The sequence below is a fragment of the Sinocyclocheilus anshuiensis genome, unplaced genomic scaffold (assembly GCF_001515605.1).
Source record: "Sinocyclocheilus anshuiensis isolate Anshui unplaced genomic scaffold, SAMN03320099.WGS_v1.1 scaffold2749, whole genome shotgun sequence".
Taxonomy (NCBI): Eukaryota; Metazoa; Chordata; class Actinopteri; order Cypriniformes; family Cyprinidae; genus Sinocyclocheilus; species Sinocyclocheilus anshuiensis.
The window spans coordinates 369,483-386,779 of record NW_015554047.1 but is presented as its reverse complement, the minus strand read 5'-3'; the positions used below and the strand labels follow the sequence as shown (position 1 = coordinate 386,779).

At 39.2% G+C, this 17,297-nt stretch overlaps 1 protein-coding gene across 3 annotated transcripts in view; it reads left to right on the top strand.

Annotated features, from left to right (window-relative positions):
- The first annotated feature begins 947 nt into the window (after positions 1 to 947).
- The window catches only part of acsl6 (acyl-CoA synthetase long chain family member 6), a 25,364-nt gene continuing 9,014 nt past the window's right edge, over positions 948 to 17,297 (top strand). Inside the window, exons 1-11 of one of the 3 annotated variants that reach the window (XM_016460331.1) lie at positions 948 to 1,107; positions 9,376 to 9,596; positions 11,057 to 11,171; positions 11,644 to 11,708; positions 12,821 to 12,922; positions 13,006 to 13,105; positions 13,706 to 13,884; positions 14,351 to 14,383; positions 14,802 to 14,853; positions 15,698 to 15,771; positions 15,861 to 15,938. In XM_016460331.1, coding sequence (XP_016315817.1) covers positions 1,062 to 1,107; positions 9,376 to 9,596; positions 11,057 to 11,171; positions 11,644 to 11,708; positions 12,821 to 12,922; positions 13,006 to 13,105; positions 13,706 to 13,884; positions 14,351 to 14,383; positions 14,802 to 14,853; positions 15,698 to 15,771; positions 15,861 to 15,938 — 1,065 coding nt within the window. In that variant the 5' untranslated portion in view covers positions 948 to 1,061. The other 2 variants (XM_016460333.1, XM_016460332.1) reach the window with 2 other exon arrangements.

Below are 17,297 nucleotides of genomic sequence, written 5' to 3'. Positions count from 1 at the left end.
TAAACCACATAAACATGCACACACACACACACACACACACACTGATCATCTGAGACACTGTGTGGTGTCTTATTCCACACATCATCAATTTTTCCACTAAACTTCTTATCAGGTTTCACACATTATTGTGTCTACCTATAGAGTTCTCCGCTGCATGATCTGCTGTCATTTTTGAGTAAAACATTGCAAAAGGAACGCTCAAGGCATTCGTCAGAGAAGGCCTGAATTGGAATTGCACTAGCTGATGAATGTAAAACTATAGATGAGCTCTCCCAATGCACCCGTATGACAGGACTGATCCAGACACAGCGTTTATGTGAGTATGAAGCAGAGAGAGCGGCTTGAGTAAATCTCCGCTGGCCATCTGCTCTGGCAGCTCCGTGACATTGGATTGAGAGGCAAATCCACGCAGCTGCGTCACTGTCCAGCCTGCCCTTCCCTGCAGACAAACCTAACCTCTTCCAGATTGTAGCCAACAAGTGAGGAAGAAGTGTTTCAGCAGCACTGTTATGTGACGAAGCATCCCAACATGAATGAAACGCGCGTCTGGAGGCTGTGATCTGGATGGATGTGGAGAAGGAGAGCGGCTCAAGGTTAAACAGGGGAGGCGGAGCTTGAGAGTCACGTGATGCGCTATTCCTCTGGGAATTGGTGATGGAGCAAAAGATGGACTGCGCGTCACGAGATAAAAAAACTCGGATGTAAATCAACATCTCACATTATTGCATGTCTGGTAGCTAAAGTCTGTGAAAAATACAACTAAAACTAAAGATGTGATTTAAGTCATACATGTGATTATCTCATAAGAATCAAATGAGATAGAAACCATAAAACATCAAATGAGGTAGAGACCACTCCTGCTTTTGTAAACCGCTGTGTTCACACATGACGTGAGGAATCAGCCCGCAGCATCTGCAGCCCTCATAGGTGCCTCCTCCTCCTCCTCCTCATCCTCATCCCGGTGAGGGAGGAGACAGGAGCTGATCCTCATCCTCTCTTCCTCCGGCTCGGCTCCACGCGGCACAGATGAGCGCTGCGGCGTCGCTCCCCGGGACTGAGACATGCTCGGCTTCGCGTTAGTCGCTGGCTCTGTCTGGGTTGTGCTAGGTGAGTGTCCTCATGCTCGTTCTGCAGGAATACAACGACGAAACAGAGTCGGGCATCATTAGATGCTCACGAATTAACATCGAATTAACATGCTGAGAGTCTCGAAGCTTTGGGGGCCTCTGCAGCAGGACTTCTCTGTGCTATCTCATCTATATCAGCTGCTCTGCTAACACTCGCCTCAGGAGCGCTTTCCTATTGAAGTTGCTGATGGTGGTGTTTTTGCGTTATGCGGCACGAAACGCTGAAGAGCTCAAGCGACGCGTCGCTGCGTGAGAATGGCTTTCTGTGAGTGTGAATGATGTGGAACAGCGACACGGGACACTTATAGTCGCGTATATGGCTTATGTTGGTGCATTTTATGGGACGTGGTGTCAAACGGCTGGTTTGCCGGTGTCCTGCTTCATTGTAGGCTACTACGCAGAGGCCAGTGACGTCACGGCGAGAGCGGCGCGCCTGATTGGCGGAGCTGTCCAGCGAGGGGGTGCTGAAGCGTCAGCCGAGTGCATAGCGCACTGCTTAGGGTACTGCTTAGGGCACGACGGGTTCTGCAGCCAGTTCTCCGCTGCAAAGTGTTTCTTTTATTCAAAGAAAACCGCTCAGTGACACGCTCTAGCACTTGAGCTACATCATTTTGAATTCAGTTCAAACATGCAAGCTTGCACCTTTTGATTTTACTCAAAACTCAAGGCAGCAATTAAACATGTGTTTGGTTTGGTTTTTGGTACAGTGTAACCTTCACCTCATGCATTTTACATAGCCGTGTGCTGACGCCCAGCACTCAGACACCCACAGCTCACCGTGTCGAACCCGAGCCGCCCGGCTGCCATGTGCCGCCTATGAATAATGCATTGAGTCCAGTGTGATGAGACACAGAGGTGAACCTAATCTTTCAGCCCGTCCTCTATAATTTAAATATTTAGCCTTACTATGTGACACACTGCACTTACTGTAAAAACTGGTAACCTGGAATTGTTACCATTAAAGGAAAAGTTCAAAAGTGAGAATTCTGTCATCGTTTACTCTCCCTCGAGTTGTTCCAGAGCTGTGGGAGTTTCTTTATTCTGCTGAACACAAAAGAAGATGTGCTGAAGAATGTTGGTAACCAAACAGTTGACGGTAGCCATTGATTTCCAAAGTATGGAAAAATACTATGAAAGTCAATGGCTACCAGCAACTGTTTGATACCAACATTCTTCAACATATTTTTGACTTGAATAAAACCAAGTACTTTAGGCTTGATAGACAGCTTTGTGTTGACTTTAATTACTGTACTGGACAGGCAAACGTGCAAAATCTCATTTAAAATGCTCAATCCTTACTGAAAGAAATGCAGAAAGATTTATCTTGACTCACAAGACGACTGAAAGCAAGTCTTGGGAATTTCTCAGTCTGTTGCTCAATGGTCTCCAGCACTTCTGCTTTCCAGCAGGGCACCGAGAGCTGGCCGTTTACAGGAACATCACTGAGATCCTCTTTTGGCCGCAGTCATGTGTGTATATGCTTTAACCACAGCCCATCTCGCTGAATGGGGAAGAGTGATTTTTATGATTGTGTGGACCATTGTAATGTCGCTTAGTGAGCAGAATAATGTGCTGAGTAAAGAGGGCGTCTTGTGCAGCTCATGCCATCTGGGTTAGTTGGTTAGATCACGTGTGAGCGCTAGTTGTTTGGATTACTCTCACGCTGGTAATGATGTGCACCTTCACAACGCGCGAGTTTCCCATGCATTTCTCCAGAGCACCATGATTTCTGGCTTTATTCAAGTAGATACTAGAAAAAGTGGTTTAATATGAATGGATCGACCTGAGGTTACACTGAGAAGAATCAAGGCAACAGCTGCATGTGTTACTCTGTAGAGCTGATTTAACCCTGACATTGAGCTTTGTGTTGAGTTTGGCTCAGTGATGTTGACTGATATAGCAGCTGCTTGAGAATGTGCATGGTTGATTTTTAATGTGTTGTGTATCTCTCAGCCGGTGTGTATGTGTGTGAGCTGTAAGTTAAGACTGTGTATCATGTAGTCAAGCGTAGACGGAGAGCGGTGGATTATGGGATGGAGGGAGGGAGGGCTGAGTGGAGCTGCATCTGCTGAGGGTGGTGTGATACGGCGGCCGCGAGGATCAGCGTTTCCATAACCACAGTGCTTCAGTATTCACGTTGCGCCACTTCCGTCAGAACGAGAGTAATCAACGCTTCTCAGCTGCTTCAACACCGGCTCAAAACATGTCAAGGAGACAAAATGCCCTTAAATTCAGAAACTGCAATGCATTAATATTAAGCTCAGCCCCATCAGTGTGTACAAGAGTGTATGTGTGGTGTGTTTGTGTGCGTGTGTGTGTGTGTGTGTATGTGCATGTGTGTGAGTGTGTGTGAGTGTGTGTGTGTGAGTGTGTGTGTGAGAGTGTGAGGGTGTGTGAGTGTGAGTGTGTGTGTGTGTGAGTGTGAGTGTGTGTGTGTGTGTGTGTGTGTGTGTGTGGTCACTAAAATAACCTCATTTTGATTCTTTCTGGCTCTTTGCAGACTGTATAAAGTGGCGACCTGTTTCTAACCCATAAAATGACTTTTGTTGGTATAAATTAGTGCATTTAGGTGGATTGAGTAATTATTATTATTTCTGTCAGCGTACAGTAATATCTTGTTAGTTAACTAGTAGTGAGCAATATGTTTTTACAGCATTTGTTCATAATATTTGTTAAATAAGAAAATGTAATTGTGAAGTATTTGTTCATGCTGTAGATCACATTAAAAAGGTAACATATGAAATTTTATTTTAATAATGTATTAGTAAATGTTGCAATTAACATGAACTGAGATTCATAAATGCTGTAGAAGTATTGTAAACAATGAAAGCTTATTGTAAAGTGTTACCTAATTATTAATTGCACAGTTACACTGTGTTCAGTGCAGATCGTGTTCATCCTCACACTAAAAAGAACGGGAACATCTAAATGAGCTGCTTATTATTTAACATCACTGAACCTCCTAAATATGTTAATTTATACCAAAAAAGGAAGAAATATCTCTTTATGGAAACATCTGCAAGCCACATTTTACAAAAAGTAACACTAAATGAACTGCATTTATTCAAGAAAAAAATATTATTTGCCATCACTGATTACCAACTGGGTTAAATCAGATAGAGTTAGTAGTTTAGGGCAACAGTGCAGGAGACGTGACCTACATGAGAGCAAATATCTTCAGGAAGTCAGCACATGTGAGGAGGGAAAGGTGGACAGACTCTGAACAGCCAATGGAAAGCAAGGGTTACTCCCGTCCATCTGTTTTCTGGACTAATAGGCCGTAATCTCTGGTGACAGCGCAAGCTAATTGCTAGTGATGCCTTTGTGGGGGCAGGGCAGGGGAGGCGGAGCCTTACTCTCCAGACCCCGCCGTCAAGATGGACAGCAGCCAATCATCACTGCTCACAAGCTGTATGAGGCTCTGGATGTCCGTTTGCAGAACATACATGCAGAAGCTCGTCTAATGACTAGAGCACAAAACCCACAAATGCAGTTTTATCAAGCAGAGGAGTCAGCTGAATCACAGCAGAGGACACTGATCTGAGCGCTTGACATGACTCCATCAATCTGAGTATTAATATTCAGCTCAGCCTGGTTGCTCCAGATGATTGTGGATTCATTATCCAGTGTCAAGCATTTGATAGCAGTGTTTTCTCTCAGTGTAATAGCTTTGGTAATGTGTCTCTCTCACGCCAGACACGATACTTTAGACCAACTTAAAAAAACACTCTCATACTCTTGTTACGGCCAAATTGATAATTTCCCAAATTCTATTTATGAACCAAAAATACATCTTTTCCCAAAGACAAAAAACATTCAAGCAAAGTAAAAGGATGGTTTATTATAAAGAGCATCTCATACTTAATCAGAGTATTTAGACCTTAGACATAAGTCAAAATGTTACTTAATGAAGATCAATATATATTTTTGGGGGGCTTTTTACAACTTAATTTCACCATAAACATAAGTTAAATTAGGTATAATATGAAAGTAGAACTTTCACTGAAGATAATAATAATAGTCTTCGTTTTATTAGTCACTGTTTACTTACTAAAATAGAAACTTCTAAAGACCTTAATGTTCATTGTGATGTCTTTTTAAAACATGCATTTTTTTTTACTAAAAAACAAACAAACAAACAGAAAAATGAATAAAAACCCACAATAACTACAGCTGTTAGACAATCTGAACAAAACAGGTTTAAAATGGAAGACAGGATTTCTGACGAGACAAACACACTTTGACTAAACGACACGGTTGTGTGAGTGTTTTCTCTGTGGTTTGTAGTGTACTGAGTATTATAGAGACCTGAGGAAGACCAGCGCTGAGCTTCATCTGAGCTTTGAGCTTATTATCAATATCTGACCCAGTCCGGCTTCATATCTTCATATCGCCAACAGACTTCATATCTAAAGTGCATTCCAAACCTTTGTGTTTAAATGATCTTTTGTGGTGTTTTAACGAAAACACACTAAAGCTCATGTAAAGCACTTGATTTTGATTAGAACTGTAGTGTGTTAGGCAATATTACATTGAAAGTTATATATTCGTATATATTTTCTTAGTACATATTTTGCGACTTCATCAATACAAATGTGTAATTACAAATATATTTAAATACATGACTTACCAATAGTACCAATAGAAGTGACATTAAAGTATATGTTAGTTCATCATAAAAGCCTGTCAGTGCAATGCGGTACTTTAACCATATTTCAAAGACAATAGAAGTAACTATGAAATGATTAAGTCTTTATGACTGCATGAGAAAGACTAATGTTACATTATATAATTCTGAACCGATCATCATATATTTTCAAATGCAGTCTTTGAATATGCATGAATCACTGATCTACTGAGGAAAACGTGAAACGCTCCGTCAGAATATGAATGTATTATATTGCATATCCTGCAGATGCTCTATATTTAGTGCTGATAATCCTTTGATAAGCTACAGCGTATGAATGAACGCTTGTGCATTAGGAGAGCGTCTGGAAAATGATGCATAAACTCGCATCAGATCACGTCCGTGGAGAGATATGCGTGATGATCCAGAGATAGCGTGCATCTGCCTCTGTAGGCTGTTTGTGAATAAGAATTACCGTATTACAGTGGTTGGTTTCTTATGTGCAGTTATTTATGAGTGCATTTAAATTCAATCACCATCATGCAGTCTGGATAGAAAGGAAGCTATGAGTAAATAGACTTTAAAAGGCTCCACAAACAATCAATACTTACTTACTATAGAAACATCAGCAGTTTTGTTGCCAGAAACAACCAGAAGAGCCGTATGTATTATTGATAAAGCATAATTACTGGTAACGCTTTAGATTAGGGACCAATTCTCACTATTCTATAGTTGCTTGTTAGCTATTACTAGTGTATTAGATGTTTATTAGTACTTATAAAGCAGCTATTAATGCACGGCCATATTCTAAGATCCCTTAACCCAACCCAACACCTAAACATAAGCACTACAACAGCTACCTTACTTACTATCAGTGAGCAGCGGTGAGGAGTTTAATGAGAGAAAGAGTTAATGTGTTCCCTCGTCTGAAATCTTACTGCATCAGTCTCTTTCTCCTCTGAAGCGTATGAGCATCACTTATGATGGAGACGGTCTCCTGAGATTCCTTGACAAATGAGAAATGAATTATATGATGATGAATGAGGCAACACAAATGATAAATAAGCTTTAAGAAGTAAAATAGTTGTGTCATTATAGATTAGTTATTTTATCCAGTATTTGTATGAACTGAGCAAAAGTGCAGAACCTTGAGAAAAAGAAGTGCGCTGAACTGTACTGAACGTGCACTTAGTGTAAATATTCTTAAAAACTGTACTTGCACATGATAGAAAATTAATGAAATCAAAGGCCATTTAAGTGAACAAAAAACACTAAAGTACACTTTTAAAATGTGCACTTTATAATAATGTACAATTAAAAGTTTTACTTTAAATTACATTTCAAATCATTATGTTTCAATAATCTTTTGCTGTGCTTTGAAGTACACTTATTTTGACATGTTGACTAAAATACTAAAGCACATGTAAAGTACTTGATTATAACGTCAGTGTGTTATTTGATATTAAAATTTGTTTTTTTTATTTTTATTGCAGCTTCATCATTACAAATGTGCCAATATATTTAAATGCATGACAAACAAGCTTCAGCAGGAATGACATTAAAGTATATTTTAGATGATCATAAATTCTTGAGTTGTAAGCAGGATGAGTGGCGTCTCGTCAGGCTGTGGCAGTGAGGAGCTTCACTGCGTTTTAGAGCTCAGCTTGTTGCTTCATTCACTGATTTAAAGAATCTAGATTTACATTTACATTTAGTCATTTTGCAGACACTTTTATCCAAAGCGACTTACAATTTGGGGATACATAAAGCGATTCTTCTTAAAGAGGCAAACAGACACATGAAGTGCTTGTAATACCAAGTTTTAGGCATTGTTCAAATAAGTTCAAGCTAGAAATGGATTGAATAAATAAAGAGAAAGACAAAGTTTTTTTTTTTTAATTTAGGATGAAGTCAAGTACAGTCGAAAGAGATGAGTTCCCCAAGCCACCCTGAAAGACCTACCAGTGAGATAGGATTCAAACCTATAAAATAATTTTATCTATTTTACCCTTTAAAGTAAAAAATACTTTAAATAATTAATTCACTCCTTTTGTCAAAGAAAATATCTCAGCTGATGTTTGAAATCCTGCAGTAAAAGCAGATGCAGATCTTTGAATAAGCGTTGATGTGATTTCTGTGAGAGTGACTGATCAAATCAAACAGAGCTGAGCTGATAGAGTGGACTTTAGAGTGGACTGGTGTGTGAGAGAGAGTTAGACGCCGCTGCTCCTCCACGCTGGTGAGTTACTCTGATTATTATACCGACTTCACACACTTACAGCAGGGTTTATGTGATATCTATACTGCACAATCAGAGATTGTGGACTCGCGGGTCACAGATGACAGCTAGAAATCTAATGCATGTTGACGAATGTTAGACGTTTTTAGAAGTGTTTACCAATCAAGTCCAGAGATGAAACACAGAATCACTGGAGCTCAGACTGAGTTTATCAGTGTTCAGCTGCACATGCGTCTTCACCACACACACACACACACACACACACACACACACACTCATGGGAAGACTGCTCAGGATCAGCAGACACACAGATCAGATCTTCTGTAGGCGCAGCTGCTGTGATTGGGTTTGAGTGTTTTTTTCATGGTTTTGCATGAGTTCATCATCTTGAGATTGAAATGATTTCACCGGCCGCCAGTAAAGCGTCTGCAGATTAAACTCTGGATCGATGCCATATAAAGACGAGATACGGTCAGCTTCAGCATGTCCTCATCGGACACCCCTGTTGAAAAAACGGCATTCTGGTTAGGTATGTTGTGAAGCATGGCAGCTGGTTTGAGCTGGTTTAAGCTGAATAACCAGAATATGCTGGTTTTTCATCAGGGACTTGGAGAAAAGCTGCCGGATTCCAGCATGTGTGCAGTTCTTCTTCATACTTAATTTTAATGCTAAATCACACTGTATGAATAATTGCTTACCCTTTCCAAATGACAGAACTTTCAAAACAACAACAAAGCTCATTATTGTGGGTTAGATCAGCCCAGCTAACAGAAATATGTTCCAGGTGTTGCTAACATAGAAGTTATGAAAACATTATTTCTGAATGGTTTTTAAATGTCCAAAAGTCTACAGTTTTTTTAATGAATTAGTAGCATTTCTTTTTGATATATGAACATTAGATGTATATTCCAGTTTATCATTTTGAAAATGTTATGAGAATGTTATATTTCAATGTTTTCTCAACATTTAAAACACCCATTTATGAAATGCAAACATTATTTCTGAATGTTTTCAGAAATAATTTAAACTTGTCTAGAAAATCCTTCTTGAGTTATGGGAGCGTTTGCTGTCAGCTGGGAGGGAGAAGCAGCTCTTTACAGTCAGAACTGTGTGCAGTGAAGAGGACCTTAGTGAGCACAGGGTGTGGGTGTCAGTCGTGTCCACAGTCCTTCGGTGTGTGTGTGTGTGTGTGTGTGTGTTGTTTAATCCGTCAGAAGAAGCGAGCGCTGTTGTCTGTTTGTGTTGATGTCCAGACAAACTGTGACTTTGTGCTTTAAGATTTATCCTTACACATGATCATGCATGTTGGATCTGGTCTGATGTGTGTGTGTTTGTGTGTGTGTGTGTGTGTGTGTGTGTGTGTGTGTGTGTGTGTGTGTCAGAGCTCAGCTCCACGCTTATGGAGAAGATGCAGTCTCGGGATCTGCTGCTGGGTCTTCAGCTGCCTGAGCTGGATGATCTGGGTCAGTTCCTCCGCTCTCTGCCCACCACGGCTCTGCTGGGTCTGGGTGCTCTGACCGCTGTGCTGGCCTACTGGATCTCCACTCGGCCGCGGCCCATCACGCCGCTCTGCGACCTCCGGCTGCAGTCACAGGAAGTGCAGGTAAACCTCGGATCAGGTGATCAGAGCCGACCAATCAAACGTGTGACGAGAATCATGCTGCTGCTCAAACAGACGTCATCTTAAAACCCTCCGGATCTCACGCAGGGCCCAAAGATGATTTTATATTATTTAAAATAAGACAAAGCAAGGTTTCAAATAGATGAAAGCAGCTAAAAATCAAGATGTAAGCTGAAATCATATTTCTTTTTAAATTTCGTTCCCTCAACAAGTTCTGTTTTTGATGAAGAACCAGATGCTTGTGGACAGCCTGCATATTCTGGACTTTTAAACATGTGGTTCTAGACCTGGAAAAGATTTATATAAATGTAAATTGCTCATGAATAAAAAACTGAATTATTATCATTAACTACAACTAAAATGGTAAAATTTGTTTACTTTTAAATACAATTATTGTTAACCGAAAAAAACAGAAACCAACAAACAAACAAAAAAACACAAATTTTATTTCAGCTAGCTTCCAAGGAAACATTTCTCTTGTTCGTCATTTTCATTTCGTTTAACTTGATGTACTAAAAAAAAAATTAACTAAGAAATGACAAAAACTTTAACTAAAAACAAACTGAAAACTAATTCAATATATTGACTATAATCATCTGTAAATGATACTAAAATAATACTGGTAAAAATAATAAAACTAGAAGTCATGTTAATTTAATGGTAATAAAAAATATAAACCATGTAGAACATTCAGTTACTTGGGTTATGAAATTGAATTATTTTAAATGATTTCTAATTATGCTTTGTAATTTTTGACAGTAAATAGCTTTGGAGAAATAAAGCCTGAGAAGCTCTGATCTAAATGACTGAGCATTAGTTATTAATCATCATGAGGTGTTCATCACATGAGTTCCTCCCTCACTAGTGTGCACAAGAGACTCACACAGAGAGAGGCTTCATTCGTGCAGCTCCAACATTATGCTTTTATCACTTCAACAATAAATCATCAAACTAAACGCGAGTGCATGTTCAGACTGGTTCTGTGTCCTGTGATGATCTCCTTTTGTCTGAGTCCTGTGTGTTCAAATCCGGCTCAGCTCTGAGGTTTTGCATAAGCCAAGCATTCTCAGCAGCTGGCCAACTGTAGCGTCCTACAACAACAACATCACCATATATATATATATATATATATATATATATATATGCATACTGTATATATTCTCATACTCTCTCTTCGAATGTGGTTCAGGAGGTGACAGTGGTAATATTTCCTTCACTATGAGCCTGCGGAAAGCTCTGTGCATGCAGACTGATGTTTGGTTTTAAACAACAGTGTTATGATCACAGATGAAAGCACTGAAGCGAGCACGTTCTCGTTGCACACAATCCAGCAGAATGCAAATATGAATGCAAACACGAATGCAAACAAGTACTAGACGACCAATTTAACAATGCACCTTTCATACGCTTATTGCCTGGGATTTACAGAAGATGTTTTCCAGATGGAGGACGGCGCTCGAAGGTCCATGATGGGCGACAGCTCCACGCTGCTCTCGTATTATCACGAGGACGCCAAGACCATGTACGAGGTGTTCCAGCGCGGCCTGCACATCACCGGTGAGCGGCACAACCCATCAGAGTCATGCAAATCACCCGATGAACAAAGCGCAGTGCATTATGGGTAACAGCTGAGCACAGCTCAGGCCTCAGTGTCGCAGCAGCAGCTGAATATCGTCTGTTCCTGGTTATATTGTCATATTGGACACACATGAGCTGAGTTATACTCAGAGGTGTGTTTGGTATAAATAAATATAGTTATTAATAATGCTCTAAAATTTCAATTTCACTTACAATATAAAAAGCAGTTGTTGTTCTTGTAACAATATTTCTTGATCATGTAAAAGCAGCCTTGGTGAGCAGGAGAGACTGTTTCAGAAACACTAAGTTAATGGTAATCGTTGCAGTCCTTTGGCTGGTGATTTCTCTGAGATCCTCTTGCTCTCGAAGCACTGAGAGAAGAGAACAGAGGCTGTATGAGATGAAGAGGATGAGTGTGAACGACCTGACGTCTCTCTGGTGTTTTGAGCAGGTGACGGGCCGTTTTTAGGCTCCAGACTCCCCAATCAGCCCTACACCTGGCTGTCCTACAGAGAGGTGAGTATAAGACCCGTTCACACCTGACATCACTGTGTGTTCACACGCAGACACATCCCCGTTCACACCTGCTGCTTCTCCTCTGTCCTGATCTCTCTCTGTGGACGGGTGTACAGATCTTTACATTTAATATTGTGAAATAAGCTCGTGCAGTTTACTCGCGTGAAAGGAGACAGCAGAAAACAATACAGAGAGCAGCAGCTTCTGTTTCTGTGGGTTTGTGTTAGTATCAGGACTTTTTACATTTCATTCGCCTTCAAAGCAAACTTGTGATTTCAGATGGCAAAGTTTAAATCCTGTCTGGCTAGCAGTGTTGTATTACTCTAGAGAAGCAATTCATTACTAGCTGCGGTAATAATCCAACAGAGTCATTAGATTACTGTACTCTTTAATAAGTACTGCATTACATGCTTACTTTCTAAAGCTCATATCAACCTCGACCAGTTGAGCAGAACCAGGATAGACATGAAACTGCTCTTTTAATCTCTTTGCTCTTTCAAATAAATAATATACACTGCAAAAATGCTTTTCTTACTTAGATTTTTTGTCTTGTTTCCAGCCCAGATATCTAACAATTCTTAACTCAAGAAGGATTTTCTAGACAAGTTTAAATTATTGTCTTGTTTTCAGAAAAAAAAAAGGTCAAAATTAGGTTTTGTTTTGCTTGAAACAAGCTAAATAATCTTTTTTTTCTGTTTGAAATAAGATTAGCAGATTATTTTGCTTGTTCTAAGCAAAAACTCACTTAATTTTAACTTGTTTTTTCTGAAAACAAGACAATAATTTAAACTTGTCTAGAAAATCCTTCTTGAGTTAAGAATTGTTAGATATCTGGGCTGGAAACAAGACAAAAAATCTAAGTAAGAAAAGCATTTTTGCAGTGTATAACTGCATACATCATTAACCAAAGTATTTCAAGGGAGAAACAAACATTAAAAACATACATCTTAACATTAGATGTTAATTTTTCACGTTAAATCGACTGTTGTTTTGATATAGAATAGTTCTAAAGTCTATTCAGAATTGAATGCATGTACATCAGAAGTAACTGTAAATAAACGGCAGTAATTGTTCATAACTCACAGTAATGATTATTGTGTTTGTGTCCGCAGGTGTTGAGCCGCGCCGAGCTCCTGGGCTCCGGTCTGCTGTCTCAGGGATGTCAGCCCAGTCCAGATCAGTTCATCGGGGTGTTTGCACAGAACCGGCCTGAGGTAAAGCACCAGACACCCAAACACGAGTCTGCCAGAAGCCATGAACAGAAGCTGATGATCTGCTCCGTGTCATGCGTTCGCAGTGGATCATCTCTGAGCTGGCGTGCTACACGTACTCGATGGTGGTGGTGCCGCTGTACGACACGCTCGGACCCGACGCCATCCGCTACATCATCAACAGAGGTGATCCCAAACGCTAGAAGAACCACAACCTTTCAGTGATCAAGCCTTACAGTTATTTTCAGCTGCTTACACACTTTCCAACTTTGCCTCTTGTTTTCAAAACTTTACACACAAATCCAAGAACTGCACACAAAATGCAAAATGCCTCACAACTCTTGCAAAATGAAGCGCTGCATTCAAAATATCACAAACACATCTCAAAAGCTAACATTTGCAAACACCTCTGACATAATATTAACTCCTGTTAGATTTGTGTGTGTTACACAGAGAACTGTGTGTTGCGTTTTGCAAAAAGTGTTTTATGAAACTGAAAACTGAGTCAAAGTCTGAGAATTAGTGTAAGGTTTCGCAGATTTGGTGTTTGCTTCTGCAGTTTGAGTGTCAGCTTTCAGAAACTGTGTGAAAAGTAAAGATTCTGTGTGTAAGCAGTTGAAACTGTAATAGAGCCACGTTTTTTCTTTGTGTATTTTAATAATCTTTTTCCACTATTAAGAACCTTTAGTGGTTCCGTGGACATTGAAGGTTTTTCGTGGAATCATACAGATGCTAAAAAGGGTTTATTTATTTGTATGTATTCGCTCTGTGAACACTGTGTTTCAGCTGAGATCTCCACAGTGATCTGTGATAAAGCGGAGAAAGCCGCGGTGCTCCTGGAGAACATTGAGAGAGGAGACACGCCGGGTCTGAAGACCATCATCCTCATGGATGTGTTTGACGCTCCGCTGCTGGAGGAGGCTCAGAAGAGCGGCGTGCTCGTGCGGTCGCTCAGAGACGTGGAGGTGAGACGGATCACACAGAGCACACAACACTCCTTAAAGTCATTTAAAATGAGACAAAACAAGGTTTAAAATATGCTAAAAAATGTCAAAATCTAAATGTAAGCTGAAATCATATTTCTTATTTTAATTTGTTCCCCTAACCACTGCTGTTTTTATTTACAGTTTTTCTCGATTGCTAACACAATTCATGAAGCAATTCAGCTATATTGGGTGATATAGGTGACAATAAGCAAAAAGTCGCTTCATTTTGACTTGTTTTTTCTGAAAACAACACAATAATTTTTACTTGTCTAGAAAATGTCTTTGTTTCGAGAACTGTATGAATGGTTTGGAAAATTGATTAGTTATAGTGTGTTAGCAATCGAGAAAAACTGTAAGAACTGAGGCCTCGTTTGTAAAATGAGAGTGTATGATGAATCCAGTGGGTCTACTGTAAGTCTTGACTGACGTCTCGATGTTGTTTTAGGCTCTGGGTCGAGAGAACTACAGGAAACCTGTGGTAAGTGTGCAAGCAATGGTTCTCTAGCACTGTCGATCACAAACACAGACGCTTCTCAGAGCAGACTTATGCTGAGAGATTCATTCTTTGGAAAATTTCTTCAACAAACATCCTATAAAAACATACAGTGTAAAAAGTGGTAACCTGCGATTTCTACCTGACTTAACCCATAAAAGTAGTTTTGTTGGTGTAAGTTAATGTATTTCAGTCGAGTCAGTGAAGTTAAATAATGATTTTGAATTGAATAAAACCAGTTCATTTACATGTTACATTTTGTCAGTTTAGTTTGTAAGAACTGTAGCATTATGAAAGCATAAGTTTTCACTGTCACTGTTATTTGTCACAAATGTGTGTTCATGTGTTCATGTGTTCATATGTTCATGTGTTCATGTGTTCATATGTTCATGTGTTCCTTTAGCCACCTGGACCAGATGACCTGTCCATCGTGTGCTTCACCAGCGGAACCACAGGCAAGTCGACACAGAGCTTCTCGTCTGAGCTGTCTTTTGATTATCTCAAGAATTCAGAGTATTTTTCAGAAGAACTGAAGGGCGTGAATGAGGAATAATTACTGATCTCTCACTTCTGTCTGAGTGCAGTTCCACGCTTTTAAAACAAAACATCCAGTGTTGAAGATGTCGACGCTCCATGAAATACATGTTTGAAACTATATTTAGTTTCAACCTTTATACTGTATACCAAAATACATTTCAGAATGTATTTCAGGGGTAAGAAAATGCATTTCCAATCTTGATTACAGTAAATTCTAAACTTGGGGAATATAAAAAAAATATAATATTTTTATTTTTATGTACTTTTATATTCATTTTAATATTTTTATATATGTATATATATATATATATATATATATACACATATATTGTAATATAAAAATTTTTGAAGCGTGTTCTTGCTGATATTAATTGAAAAGTGTTCACGCATGTTGTAGACAACAAATTAAGGTGACATGAAATATATTGAGGGCAAATATATATATTTTAAAATATATTTAAAAAAAATTGACCAAAGCGTGGCCAAAATCTATATTGTTAGAAAATGTTTACGTAAATATATTTTGGCCATTTTTTGTATGTTTTGAAATATATATTTTTTCCGTATGGGCTGTTATATCTGTAATGCATAGAGCAAGATTTTACAGCCAAGTGGCTTTAATCTATTCGAGAGTCACTTGATTAGTTCTGCTCTTATTCAGTAAAATCAGCAAACAGCAGCTGATGTGAAGCAGAGGTCACCTCCTCATCAGTGAGCTGATCTGATCTAGCTCACAGTAACGTGTGTGTGTTTGTCCTTCAGGAAACCCGAAGGGAGTGATGCTGACCCACGGGAACATCATCGCAGACTTCGGCGGCTTCTTGAAAGTGACCGATGTGAGTGGTTTGTGTTCGAATCCCCTCTGCATTGAGCTGACTAGCACTTATCTAACTAAACGCTACGCTTTCTATTTGTGCCTCTGCAGAAGGTGATCTTTCCAAACCAAGACGATGTTCTCATTTCCTTCCTGCCTCTTGCTCACATGTTCGAGAGGCTGATTGAGGTGAGACACATGTGAGAAAACGTCTGCCTGTGTTTGCTGTGACATATTCTGATGCAGTAGCTCAGCTCGGCTCATTTAGAGCTCACACACACGCACACACACACACACACACACACACACACACACACACACACACACACACACCATGTGTTCATGTGTTCATATGTTCATGTGTTCATGTGTTCATGTGTTCAAGTGTTCAAGTGTTCATGTGTTCATGTGTTCATGTGTTCAAGTGTTCATGTGTTCATGTTTTGTCACAAATGTGTGTTCATGTGTTCATGTGTTCATATGTTCATGTGTTCATGTGTTCATGTGTTCAAGTGTTCATATGTTCATGTGTTCATGTGTTCATGTGTTCAAGTGTTCATGTGTTCATGTGTTCATGTGTTCATGTGTTCAAGTGTTCATGTGTTCATATGTTCATGTGTTCATGTGTTCATGTGTTCATATGTTCATGTGTTCATATGTTCATGTGTTCCTTTAGCCACCTGGACCAGATGACCTGTCCATCGTGTGCTTCACCAGCGGAACCACAGGCAAGTCGACACAGAGCTTCTCGTCTGAGCTGTCTTTTGATTATCTCAAGAATTCAGAGTATTTTTCAGAAGAACTGAAGGGCGTGAATGAGGAATAATTACTGATCTCTCACTTCTGTCTGAGTGCAGTTCCACGCTTTTAAAACAAAACATCCAGTGTTGAAGATGTCGACGCTCCATGAAATACATGTTTGAAACTATATTTAGTTTCAACCTTTATACTGTATACCAAAATACATTTCAGAATGTATTTCAGGGGTAAGAAAATGCATTTCCAATCTTGATTACAGTAAATTCTAAACTTGGGGAATATAAAAAAAATATAATATTTTTATTTTTATGTACTTTTATATTCATTTTAATATTTTTATATATGTATATATATATATATATATATATATACACATATATTGTAATATAAAAATTTTTGAAGCGTGTTCTTGCTGATATTAATTGAAAAGTGTTCACGCATGTTGTAGACAACAAATTAAGGTGACATGAAATATATTGAGGGCAAATATATATATTTTAAAATATATTTAAAAAAAATTGACCAAAGCGTGGCCAAAATCTATATTGTTAGAAAATGTTTACGTAAATATATTTTGGCCATTTTTTGTATGTTTTGAAATATATATTTTTTCCGTATGGGCTGTTATATCTGTAATGCATAGAGCAAGATTTTACAGCCAAGTGGCTTTAATCTATTCGAGAGTCACTTGATTAGTTCTGCTCTTATTCAGTAAAATCAGCAAACAGCAGCTGATGTGAAGCAGAGGTCACCTCCTCATCAGTGAGCTGATCTGATCTAGCTCACAGT